A 13,467-nucleotide genomic window follows, 5' to 3' on the forward strand; every position below is an offset into this window, starting at 1 on the left:
GGGAATCAATGACAAACGAGCAATCGAAACAGTAAACTTATAGTTCCAATATTAATTATAAGACCATATAGCACCAAATCACTTGATCTTTAAGGGAGAAACGCCACCCCTTCCATTCTAATTTCTACTCTTAAAGGCAAGAGGACAGAATTACTTAATGATTAACATTTTAGGAAGAATTATCTTTGATGGCTGACTTTATGATGGTTTCTCTGTAGAGAATTACAAGTTTTAAAGAAAAGCATGAAAAGCAGTTTTATAATCAGCTTTTAATTATTCAATTTAGTAAAAATATTTTGAGTTATAGTATGTGACAAAGGAATAAAAATATGGTTTCTGCCCTTATGACCTTAACAATTTAGACCAATCAATAGCATAGTGACTCCCATCACTAGATCATCATAAAAAACACAGAGGAAGAAAATTAATTATTTTTGGTAACTAAAGCTTTAAAACCATGTCTTAATTAATCCTTAAACACTCCTCTGACCAATCAGAAACATTATTTTATATATGGAGAAATTGAGGCCCCCCAAAATTAAGCAACTGTGAAGTCCCCAGGGAACAGACCGCTCTGGCTCCAAGTCCTTATGATCCTTCCCATACACCTTGCTATAGTAAATTTCTATTTAATTATGTGATTTTACTACCACCAATCTACAGCTATAATTTTATAGCCAAAGATAAAGATGGCAGTGAAAGTTAGCTGCCTATATGGCAGGGAAATTAGCTTCTTTGTTCTCTTGTCCTTAAGCTGTTAGAATTAGCTGCCATGCCAATCTTCTTCCAAAATGATGGGGAGAAGAAACAATTCTGCAGCATGTTAAGTGATGGACAGAACCCATGTAGGATTAAAAATGATGAAATCGGGAAAAATGCATGTATGTTAGGAAAAAATTAATAGGTGTAATAAGTGATGAATTCAGTAAGAGGAAAGTGAGGTGAAGGAGGCAGAATGGGGTACTAAGTGGTGATTCTGTTAGATACGGGACAAACCTAAGGTACGCCTCTCTTCATATTCTATCTTAGACAGTCTGTCTTTATTTTGCAAAACAAGTAGTCTAAAGTGTGGCAGATATAATTAAGCTTTTTCGTACCAAATTTTCATTTTCTGTATAACATGGAAAAAGCTTAAGCTTGGCAGAATGGACACAACATAGCAAAATCCCTAGTGACCTTTCCCCCTGCGTTCCACCAGAGCCACCTTACCAACTTTGAGGGCTTAACCATCTCCTAGCTCTGCCACAGGGGGCTTTTAGAGCTATACAAAACAACAATGACCACTTTGTCTCTCTCTTATACATGACGTTACTGAGTTGCCAAATTTTGAATTAAGATAGAATAAAAGTATATTTTATTGCTAGAGAAAAGCAAACAGGAAAATGTCAAGACTAGGGCAAGGCAAAGGTTGCAAATAGATTTTTTAAAAGAGGGAAAAGGTGACAAATATTTAGGAATAAGGTTTCTGATCATTCGACTTACGACTGTGTTTTTTTATCACTTCTTTTTTTCTAGCTTGAGAATTATATTCAGGACAACATGAAAAAAGAAATGGTAGAGATGCAACAGAATGCAGTACAAAACCAGACTGCTGTAATGATAGAAATAGGAACAAACCTATTAAATCAAACAGCAGAGCAAACACGGAAGTTAACAGATGTTGAAGCACAAGTAAGTAATGAAATACAAAACACATAATGATTCAGTCAGCTAAAAGATGAGTACTAAATTGTACTGTATAGTTACTTAATAACATAAAATAAAATAGTCAATAAAATACAGTTCCTATAAACTACTACAGTATAAATGTTCCTCCACATCACTAGTCTTTTCTAGAGCCTAGGTATACTTTACATTTCTAAGTCCTAAATTTTTTGTGCATTTGAGAAATGGAAAGTGCTGAGGTAGAGCTAGAAGGAAGCCTGTTCTTAAATCTAATTCTTGCGTGAAGAGAAAATCTTAGCTCTCAGAGTAATGTTAAAACAATTTGGGCTATGAGGTTATATAGAAAGAAATAAATGGAATAGTGAGAAGTACTATGGTGTTGCACAGAGACTACTTAATCAATAGACAAGAGGCTTGAGTTTTATTGTGGCTCTAGTTCCACCTTTAACTCAATGGATAAATCTGAGCAAGGCACTTATCTTTTTCCCGACCTTAGTGATTTCAACTGTAATATGGGGGCTTGGTCAGGCCATTGATGGTTAACTTCCCTTTCAGTTTTAAGATTCTATGAGCTACTAAAAAAGGAAGAGGAAAGAGGAAGATAAAATGGGAGAGTATTGAAAGAATAACAGCAAAACTTTAAAACAACAAAACTGGTTTTTTAAAAAATCATCCGGAGTCATGCTAAATGACACACAACAGGTGGCCCAATAAAAATAGTACAGGTAGCAAAAAAAAGTGCTGCTGGTGGAATTTATGGAGATGCTCCAAATGTAAACCTGTGGGCCTGCTCTCATAATTGGTTACTCTGCTTTCTGGCTCCTAATCCTGGCTCATTTACAGGTTTTTGTAATTAGTGTCTTCCTAATCTGAGCCATAAGAACTGCTCTAAAAAAGAGATTCAACTGTAAACAATCCCCACTACATACTATTTCTATATGCTACTTCAGCTAAAAGGACCAAGAAATGCTACATATCAAGCAGGAGGGGATGTGAGATAAAAGATACCTTAAGCCTTTCAACTCTCATAAGACCACTTCCAGAAAGGTACAGATAATATTTTATTGTCTCATTAAAAACTGTGGGATAAGGTAGGGAGAATAGTAGGGAAAGTGGTAGAAGAATAAAGGAATTTTATCTGAGGATAGAATAGCAACTTATTTGATCACCAAACCTTTCCACAATATTATAACAGTTTTGGAAGAATATAAATAAATATCTTATATAATGGATGACAAGGTACTGAAACTTGTAATCTAAAGAGGTAATAAAGCTAACAATGAAAAGATGGCAAAAATTTAAAGTAAATGTATCAATATATCCATAACCAATTATTAAAATAAATTAGTAATGTTTCAGTCATTTTCCCCACCTTTTGAGAGTAAAATGGTGAGCAATCAAGCTCATCCAAAAAAAGTTCCATTAATGTAATATTTCATATATTTTCAGATAATAGTAATTAATGTGAATCTTTGCTATAGCCTGCATAAGTCAGACTTACTAGAATTTCATGTACATATGTTGGGTCATGATTAAAGAAATAATCAAGAAAGCAGATAGGATATAATCCAGAATAACAGGAAAATAGGAAAACGCTGGAAAGAGAACAGTCTATAATGTCCAACTAAACATATTAAAATTGCTAAGCCTAAGGAAAGGATATCAACAAACTGAATTTACATGTCTATTCCATTTTAAGGCATTTGCTGAGCAGCTACTGTGTGAAAGAGATTTAAATTCAAATATGAAAAACTGGGATTGGAAGCAAGATTCTTCCAACTTGTCTGAATGAGAGAACATTAAATTGGACAGCAAAGGGTGGCTGGAGATCTTAAAGAGAAAACACAATCACCCAACTTAGATAATCTAGATAGTCAGCTGCAGATGGATGCCTTGAGGCCTGTCCAACTGTATGATGCTCTTCAGGAAAGTGATGTAAAAAATGCTGTGGTTACTCCATGGGTCAGTATCACAAATGACACTCCATCCTTCCCCACTACTTCTTTATATCCCTTGTGAGTTAAATAGGAGCCCCAATTTTCCACTTCCTTTTAGAAAAAACCAACATAAACTGTTTGGACCCAAATAAGATGCAGGCCAAATCTATATGCCAGTTGCTAATCCTAAAATCACATCATTACGTTAGATAATGTCTTAAGTCATTTACAGAACACTTTTCATGATTATGAACTCAATCAGCTTTGATTAAGGAACAAACAAACCATTCCTAAAACCTCCACGCCTCCATGAGACCAGGCTAAGGCTTTTACTAATGACACAGACAACAAGCAAAGAATGATTCTTTCAAGGACACTTATTCTTTGGCAACAATTCTGACTTACTTTTAAATGTGACATCACATCCTGAATAACCATTACCATAGAGGATATGAGTAACCAATTCTTCCTGCTAAAGCGCAGCCAAATTCTGAAGAATGAGTCTTAAAGTTATTTGAATACAATGGGAAAAGTGATACTGCAAATGTTGTATATCAGACAGGCCCTCAAAGCAAAACTGATCTTCCACTTTATATTGAGATTTTATTGTTTCCTAATTGGTTAAAATGACTTTTAAAATAGGAAAAGAAAAATGAGTTATATTTTTATATAATGGAAGCATGTAAATTCTAACCACTGTCTTAATTTACTGGCAAACAAGTATGAGAATAGCGTTATTTTTAGCAGAAGGCAAGTCTTTTTTCATTTACCAACAACTTTTGACATATTAAATAAAATATTATATCTTCCCATTTGTCTAACTGTATAAAAAAATAATAAAAATATGGCAGAACTAGAAAAATAACACTATATTATCTGAAAGAAACACCATCGTCCAGAACTATGAAACGCTTCCAAAATAAAGAAATGGTGAAAAAAAAATTAACACACACTGATGGAATCCATGAAATTGAGCCTTTTCTGAAAATGTCAAATGTGCCAAAATAAAAAGTTGGGTAAATGAAAAACCTTATTTAGTTATGTTTTACCATAATTTGGACAATTTAATTAAAAATAACAAACAGGAATTTCATTTTGTTAACATTCAGGTATTAAATCAGACAACAAGACTTGAACTGCAGCTTCTGGAACATTCACTGTCTACAAACAAATTGGAAAAACAGATTTTGGATCAGACCAGTGAAATAAACAAATTGCAAGATAAGAACAGGTAAAATGCACAAAATAATAATAATTTATAATTGTCCACTTTCCAGATATGAAAGCCTAGCTCAAGTGACTATTATAAGCATAGCATCCAAAATGCTGAGTTTCTTAATGTGTAGTATAAAGATCAGAAACTTTGTGAGGGAAAGGCATGGAGGGAGTTTGGAGAAAAACATTGAAATGACATGGACCTTCTATTACAGCCATCAATCTTGTTTTTCATTCTCTGGTCCCTTAAAGATCTCCTTTTGGTAATCTCTCAAACTCTGTCTCAATATTATGCTTGTTAGTTCTATAAAAAATATTGCTAATGTTGTGAAGGGAAAGGACCACTAGCCTAGGCATTTTGGAATTAACTTTACCATGTTTCTCTACCTTTGGGGACTTAGTTTCTTCCGAAGCAAAACAATCTACAGAAGATAAACTACGCTTAAATTGTAAAACAATGTACAACTAGAATCAAGTTTCATGACAATTCTTACACTTAAAACATGATAAAGTAAAAGCAAAGTTAAAGTCAAACATGATTTAATTAATATTTAATGCAACATAGAAAAAAATTCAAGATAAATAAACAAAAAGAAAAATAGGTGGGGATTATTTTCATAGGTTCATTCCAGTCTGGATCATATGAGGATAATTTTTTGCACATTATCTGGTATACTACTGAACTTAAGTTTTTTTTTTGTTTTCAATCAAGAATGTGCATAAAACAGGGAGAAATGGTCATAAAACAATATACTTTTTCTATTTTAGAATTTAAATAATTCTTTATTTTTAAATGAAAATGACAATAAATATATGCCAAATGATATTGCCTTTCACTTAGAAAATGCTGAATCTTATTCCTGAGTGGAGACATGCTGCTTAGTGTTTTCCCTCACTACAAGCAAATTTAGCTATTCAATAAGTCTAAAAGTTAGCTATTCTTTGAAATACATCAACAACTTTCACTATTTTTCAATTATCTACATATTTTGGTGAAATTTCTCTGAATGTCAAAGTTTCACAATGTATAAAATAGTGATTCCAAACATCATTGTAACTTGTTTTTTTGTCATTTTGCTGTTCCACCTCTTAAGTCTTCTACATTTTTTTCTGTTTAATTTACATTGACAAATAATGTACTTTTCCAAATTTTCCAGTAACTCTACTCTAGTTTTATGTGAGATGAAATTTAAACATCACAACATTCTCTCCATAAATTACCTTTTCACACGTATCTAACAAACTATAACTATTACATGAGTTGCAACAGCAGTGCTCAACAATTTGAAGTGCATCAATCTAAACAGAGATGTAATTGCATAAGATTGTTTTTGAATGCCCTGACACAGTACAGGAACCATTTTCAATTTAAAATCAGTGTACTTTTAACTGAACATATTTATACTAATTTATCTTTATAAATTGAAATTAGAAAGATTAAAAATATAACCATTAATAAAATATTTTAGAAATTATACAGCATAAATATATGGGCTCTTTAAAATAATTTTTAAAAAGCTTTTAAAGGGGTTAGCTTACATTATAACTGTTAAGTATGAAGCACAGGAGATAGTGCAAGATATATTCCTTAGAGAAGAAAGAAGTCTAAATTAAAAGAAAGATTAGATTTCAGAATCAGAAAGATGTAGGTTTGAATGCTGCCTCTGCTGCCGGTTATTTACAATGATTTATAGTCTCTAAATTTCAATTTCCTCATTGGAAATGAAGACATTAATTGTCTTAGTTTGCTAATGCTGCAGAATGCAAAACACCAGAAATGGATAGGCTTTTATAAAATGGGGGTTTATTTCACTACACAGTTACAGTTTTAAGGCCACAAAGCGTCCAAGGTAACACCTCAGCAATCGGGTACCTTCACCGGAGGATGGCCAATGGTGTCCGGAAAACCTCTGTTAGCTGGGAAGGCAGCTGGCGTCTGCTCCAAAGCTCCGGCCTCAAAACGGCTTTCTCCCAGGACGTTCCTCTCTAGCAAGCTTGCTTCTCTCCAAAACATCACTCCCAGCTGCACTCTCTTTTCTCCCCCCAAGTTAGCTCAAACCGGCACATTAATGTTAATATTATTAATAACTAACATTTAATGAGTGCTGCTGTACATCAGAAACTAATCTAAGCATATACATTTATTAGCTTATTTGTTCCTCAGACCAACCCCATGAAGTAGGTATTATTATTATCCCCATTTTACAGAGTAGGAAATGGTGCAACAAGTAATTAAGGAACTTGCCGAAAGTCACAGGGCCATTCATAAGCCAGGATTTGAAACTGGGTAAAGTATTACTGCTCTCTGGAGAAGCATTTACCACATAGCATTAAAATATTAGCAGTTATTATCATCATTAGGATTAATACTAAAATATATATAGATTAGGAGAAAGCTAAATCCTACCCAAGGGTCTGGACCAACCGGAACTTTCCCTTCCCAAATAAAGTACTTCATGAGCACAAAAGGTTAAAATAATATCACCCCTTCTTTTAAAATCTTATATCATCTATTGTTTGTGACACTCCTTTACCACTTATAGCCCAGAATGAGGTATTTTTTCATGTGTATGCGTGTGTGTGGGTATAAACGCATATACACACAGACACACACATGTAGTTGTCTCAGCAAGTTTGAGGTTTTCCTTAGAGCTGGGGCAACACCAGGTTAATTTATAACTCCCAATAACATATTAACAGAGTTCCTTGGAGAAGTAGAAATTCAGTAAATATAAAAGATTTCATTAGAATTATGAAAAAGATCAGATATTTATAAATAAAAATTTTAAAAAAAGCACTTGGCTTTGATGGTAATCAGAATACCCTTCACTAATTAACAATTATTTTCCTTTACAAGTTTCCTAGAAAAGAAAGTCCTAGATATGGAAGATAAGCATATAGTTCAACTACGGTCAATAAAAGAAGAAAAAGATCAGCTCCAGGTGTTAGTATCCAAGCAAAACTCCATTATTGAAGAACTAGAAAAACAATTAGTGACTGCAACTGTGAATAATTCAGTTCTCCAAAAGCAACAACATGATCTGATGGAGACAGTTCATAATTTATTGACTATGATATCAGTATCAAATTGTAAGTAATATCTACATATTTTTTCCTAGGTTTTAATAGCCTTTTAGTCAGCAAAACTCTTAAAACTCTAAAAAAAAAAAAAAAATAATAATTCTCATCTTTCTTAAAGGCACTATTTTCCTTTGATATTTCATTACAAAAGCTTTAAAGGCCCTCGACAAAGAATCAATTAAGAAAAGGAGGAGGAAGAGGAGAGGGGAGACGGGGAAAGGTGACAGAGAAAATAAACCAGTCTTAGAAGGCTCTAACATTGCCAAAATACTTTTAGTTTTCATAACTAAATTTATTTATTTATATTTGCTTATTTATATTAGTTTACTTTTATTTATTCTACTTAATTATTATGTGCACCCAAAACCTATTTTTGATTCATTAGCAGAAAAGAGCCTACTTTGTCAGCTCCACCATTTAGAAATATAAGGCCGGGCATGTTACCAAACCATAGTGGATATTTATTTCTTTATTTTTCAAATGGGAAAAACAATACTGGACCTGTAGGATTGTTTTGAATATTAAATGAGATAATATTTGCAGTGATTGGCCTAAAACTGACACCTATGAAATGTTAATTTCCTCCTCTCGCCACTTCTTTAAATATATCTTGCCTCCTTTATTATTGTTTTACCTTTCAACTTATCTTAGATGTTACAGGTAAGAAGAGAGATATTTTCAGTCATGAATCAGAAATGTGATATACAACCTTTGTGGCATTTTTATATGTTTTTAAAATTGGTCTAGTTCTTACTATGGTTTATTTCAATGTCATTTTAAATTGTATTCTTTTGACATACACAAACTTTGCGTATTAGTCATGTAGAAATATTCCTCACTTCCATGAGAAACATGGTCTCATATTTTTCTTGAGGCATGCAGCTACCTCAGCTTTTTAATTTCCCAATTTTAATAGAAACATAGGTTTCTTCTGAAACAAGTAACCAACCAAACAAAAATAGTAGCACAATCTTGGTGATAAGTGGCAGATTTGACACCAGATTGCCAGTTTGCAAAATATGCCTGTAAACTAGAGTTCAACTCTCTCAAAATTTAGAAAAATACTTCCCCCATTCGTAGAAAAGGGAAATGCAATTATCTGTTATAGCCTGGTGGGAGCAAGATAGTATAAGTTGCCCACTTTGAAGAATCAAGTAGAAACATATGGCTGACTTCCTGGCAAAAACTGAGCACAGGAAAAATTGCAGCAGAATAGGATTTACTCTCCCCCCATGTGCCTCTAGCTTATGTGAAGATATGATCTCTATCTCTACCTTTGGCACCTACCCACAGCATCTAGTCTATAGAAATCTATGCTTTGGTAGGTCTCTAATGGCAAAAAAAACAACAACAACAACAAAAAAACGGAAAGTCTAAATGCTTAGGGCAGAATAAAACTTTGAAGGAAGTTCAGAGCCCTAGAATTTTTAGACTTAGAGGATGAATTTCAAAGACATAGATAAATAAACATTACATTCCTCTTCAACACAGACTATCATGGTACAGCTGTTAAAAATCCAAAGAATACTAACTGTCTTCACCCAATATTCTAAAGAAAATTAAAGACTTGGCCTCAAATATATAAAAAGAAAGGAGAAAAGTACATACTATATAGCCTAGGTATGATATGAGCCTAAAAGACTATGCATTGAAGCCATCTTATAAGTAACACTGTTTTTAGGTAACTTTTTTTTTTTTTATTCTTCAGTAATAAGTTGATCTGATTCTATTTGAGATGGAAGATTTTTAAAAAGTAATAAATTATTATAGCTGATTGGAAGTACTTGCATTATATTCAGTTGGAAAATAAAAAAAGAAATACAGATTATTGGTAACTGATAATTTAACAGGAAAACAATCTGAATGAGTAATTTTTTGGAAAGGCTAAAAAGCTGACATATCCTTTGCGTATCATAAGAATTCAAATGTAATAAAAGGAGGCTAAATTAACAAATGAGTAGGTCTTGAAATAAAGAACTTGTACCTCTTCAAGAACTCCAATTAAATGCTTCCTATTTTTAAAAGCAGCTAAGAACTCCATTGTTTCTAAAGAAGAACAAATCATTTTCAGAGACTGTGCTGAAGCATTCAAATCAGGACTTACAACTAATGGCATCTACACATTAACATTTCCTAATTCTACAGAAGAGATAAAGGTAAGGTATTAGCCCCATTTTATAACTCCCTGGCTTCAAGCAGTTCATTTTAGAAGCAGAGGAACTCACAGAGTATAGCTCATTCACCATGGATCTTTCCCCAACTTTACTCAATACAAAGCAACAAACATTTACTGAGCGTCTACTTCAGGTAAAGCACTGGCTAAGGTTCTAAATTCAATCCCTGCACATGGAATATCGAGTTGCATAGTAATGATGTGGAAATATCTATCCTATTTTCCACATGAAATAAATTCTCCATGTATCTCTTTGCAGGACTGTGAAGAATATAATGACTATTAATACAATGCGATGCCAACACTGTGACTCATGCCAGGGCATTCGCATGTTTACTCACCAGTGCTTTTGTGCCATCAGGGCAAATACTAAAACAGAGTTAAAGGGAACTAACATCTTAGTGTTAGTATGAAAAGAATGTTGACCTTGGGGACTTATTGAAAGGGTCTCATTTATCCTCAGGAGTCTGCAGGCCACACTATGAGAAGGGCTGGTGTGGGCTGTTCTCCACCTCATCTAAGGTAGTCTGAAAGATTTATCAGAGAGAACAATACATTTTCTTCTCAAGTATACAGGGTATACTTCAAGGAGTGTATTTAATTACTGCATGTAAAGTGAATGAATAACCAGAACTTATCATGAGAAGCTAGTATGTAGTTTAACTCAATTATTCTTAGTTAATCTAGACTACTCAGGGAACATTTCTCTTGAAGTTGCTTTTGTGAGACATAGAGCTCTAGATAAGTGGGGGAAATCACTTTCCCAGGGAATATTTCAATGTGGCTTCATTCTAAAGTTTTTATAAAGTAAAATAAAATTATATAAGAATCAGTATGAAGTGTATAAATATTAGATGATATGTAGATATCATATCTATAAATATTTTTGCATCTAAATGTAAAAGCAGCTATATATTGAACCAAAGTAAAAACCCACTGAATATGGGTTTCCATTTCACAATGGAAATTTTAGAGGCTCTTAGAATTATTATATCTTTGAACTCAGTTGATATTCCTAGCACTTGTTGGGGGGGGTGGATAGAAATACAGTCTGTGGTAGATGGAAAAGCAATCAATAGACTCTATACTAAGCTTTTCAATCCCATTTGCTAACTGGTAAAAATGACAATTCTTTGTATGTGATTGTCTATCACTAGATGAATGTATCTACTAAGCCTAGTGATAATGGGAACAGTAGTGACAAGAGGAGTATGATAGAGTGTATTAGTAAAATGTGAATGTTACCAATGCAAATCCAGAAAAACAATCACTAATTGTGGATGCCTTCATACTACTGTATAAATGCTTTTTCAGAGTTAATGCAATGTTCGCACTCCAAGGGCTTAATTGAAATGTTCTGCAGAAAGATGGTATTATATGGGTATCAGGCCATGGTTTGAAATGTTAGGATTTATATTCCTTTCCATCACTTGCAATAAAAAGAACTCATTTACTCAATAGGGAACAATAATCTTTGAAAATCTCAATTTTCTCATCTCTAAAATAAATGGTCTAGTTTAAGTTACCTCTAAAATCCTTTCAGATTCATAATTCACAATCTGACCTAGGGTAGGAAGGTCAGATTGACTTATGTTTAAATTCCAACTTGGTCAATTTGTGATTCTGAGCCGGTTATTTTAAATTTTGAGGCCTCAGTTTTACAATCTGTAACCTAACGGTATTAATCCTTGCCTTAAAATGCTGTTCTGAGGTTGTGATGATGAATGTATAGCACCCAACATAGGACTTGGTATTTGCCATGCATTCAATAAATGGTAGTCATATCATTCTGACTGCCTCCAGAGACTTCAAGACAGCTTCTTCTCATGTCAGGGCACTCAGTTTTGCCCTGTATCATCTAATTCAAGAAAAGAATGTTGAATAGATCTTTTGGCAGACCTTCTTCCAGAAGGCCTAAATACTTCAACTCTATTTTTAAAAATTCATTAGGTTTTTGTACAAGATAGTCACTGAAAGATGGTATTTATTAGAAGCATTAGAGTATGCTTTTGCTAGTTAGAGACATAATAGTTTCCTTCCCTAAATTTAATAGAATAACTGACTGAATGTTTATCTATTTGTTTGCTATTTAATCAGTTTACCATGGTCATAGAGCTGAAGCATAACATTTAAATCAAGCATTATTTGCTGAAAAAAACATCAAGTTTTATAGAAAGAGATCAGGTTCCTGAACCACGCAACAGTGTGCTATTCAAAAGTATTAACTGCCCTCAGGTTTGTTGTAATTGGAGAGGTTGACGTCTTTGGCATTATCTGAGGACTTCTGCTTTTCTGATCCTGATATAATCTTTCATCAGTTTCATTCAGTACTTCGTGGCTATGTGGACAACTATATTTGAAAACTATCTTTCTCTGAAAGTTTTACAACTTAATTAACCAGAACACTTCAGTTTTTTTAAATCCTTTGTTCTTCTTTTTAAAAATCTGGACAAAGAATTAAGAAAATGTTCAAAACAGCCTATCATTGTCAATAATAGAGTCAAAGAGAACAGGGGTTGTTCAAGTTATTTATGTACTGACGGTGAGGAAAGCAAAACTCTCAGTCACTTAAGAATCTTGACTCTGACTTCCCTAACAAGATAAACTATTAAACAAGAAATAGCATGAAGTTAAATATCAGTAACTGATATTTTAAAAAAATTCATAACTGCAATTTTTACACTGAAACGTCAAATATTCTGGGAACAAGGATAAGCTCATTAAGAAACATATGACTTCTTTCAACTTACCACTATGCCTTTTTAGGGTACAGGAGAATTAACTTCTATGTACATACCTGAATCTTTCCCAAACCAATGTGAATCGTTCATCTAGTTTAATAAATAGATTTTTTAAAAAGACCTATTGATAGAAATAAACAGCAATGAACATTTTGTGGCCCACAGGCAAATAAGAAGCAGTATTTTTCATGAACTGCTATCCCAATTGGAGCTGTGCTGAGGGATTTTGGCCTATTAACAAAAAGGGTCACGTTTCTTTGTTTTTGGCAGCATGGTGTAGTAGAAAAACATTACACAGTTGGGAATTAGGGAGACTGTGTTCAAATCCTATACACCACTAAATAGCACGGTGACTCTAAGCAAAATTAATTTAACTTTTCTAAATCTTTACTCCTCTCAAAATGCAGAATTATAGTATCATAATAAAGTTTCTGTGTGATTATAGATAATCTATGCAAAGTACCTAAACAGTGTGTGGAACAGAGTGGTGTGCAGCAAATGATGACAACGACAATTAATACTAACAAAAATAGTATCAATATGGAGTAATAATAATGAGTTACCTTAAGCAGATCAATTGTATATGTCCAATTAATTTAAAATGGGGGAATCATTTTATTACTGCTTAATAAACATAATTAAAAAAATAGAACAT

General features: G+C 33.2%; 2 protein-coding genes across 3 annotated transcripts in view; one reads left to right on the forward strand and one right to left on the reverse strand.

Annotated features, from left to right (window-relative positions):
* MCPH1 (microcephalin 1) overlaps positions 1-13,467 on the reverse strand; it is a 320,845-nt gene that overhangs the window by 133,299 nt on the left and 174,079 nt on the right.
* The window catches only part of ANGPT2 (angiopoietin 2), a 59,337-nt gene that overhangs the window by 35,419 nt on the left and 10,451 nt on the right, over positions 1-13,467 (forward strand). The window contains exons 2-5 of one of the 2 annotated variants that reach the window (XM_037812574.1): positions 1,516-1,671; positions 4,712-4,833; positions 7,675-7,907; positions 9,924-10,054. In XM_037812574.1, coding sequence (XP_037668502.1) covers positions 1,516-1,671; positions 4,712-4,833; positions 7,675-7,907; positions 9,924-10,054 — 642 coding nt within the window. The remainder of the gene's footprint in view (positions 1-1,515; positions 1,672-4,711; positions 4,834-7,674; positions 7,908-9,923; positions 10,055-13,467) is intronic. The other variant, XM_037812575.1, reaches the window with a different exon arrangement.

This window comes from Choloepus didactylus, chromosome 20 (assembly GCF_015220235.1).
Source record: "Choloepus didactylus isolate mChoDid1 chromosome 20, mChoDid1.pri, whole genome shotgun sequence".
Taxonomy (NCBI): Eukaryota; Metazoa; Chordata; class Mammalia; order Pilosa; family Megalonychidae; genus Choloepus; species Choloepus didactylus.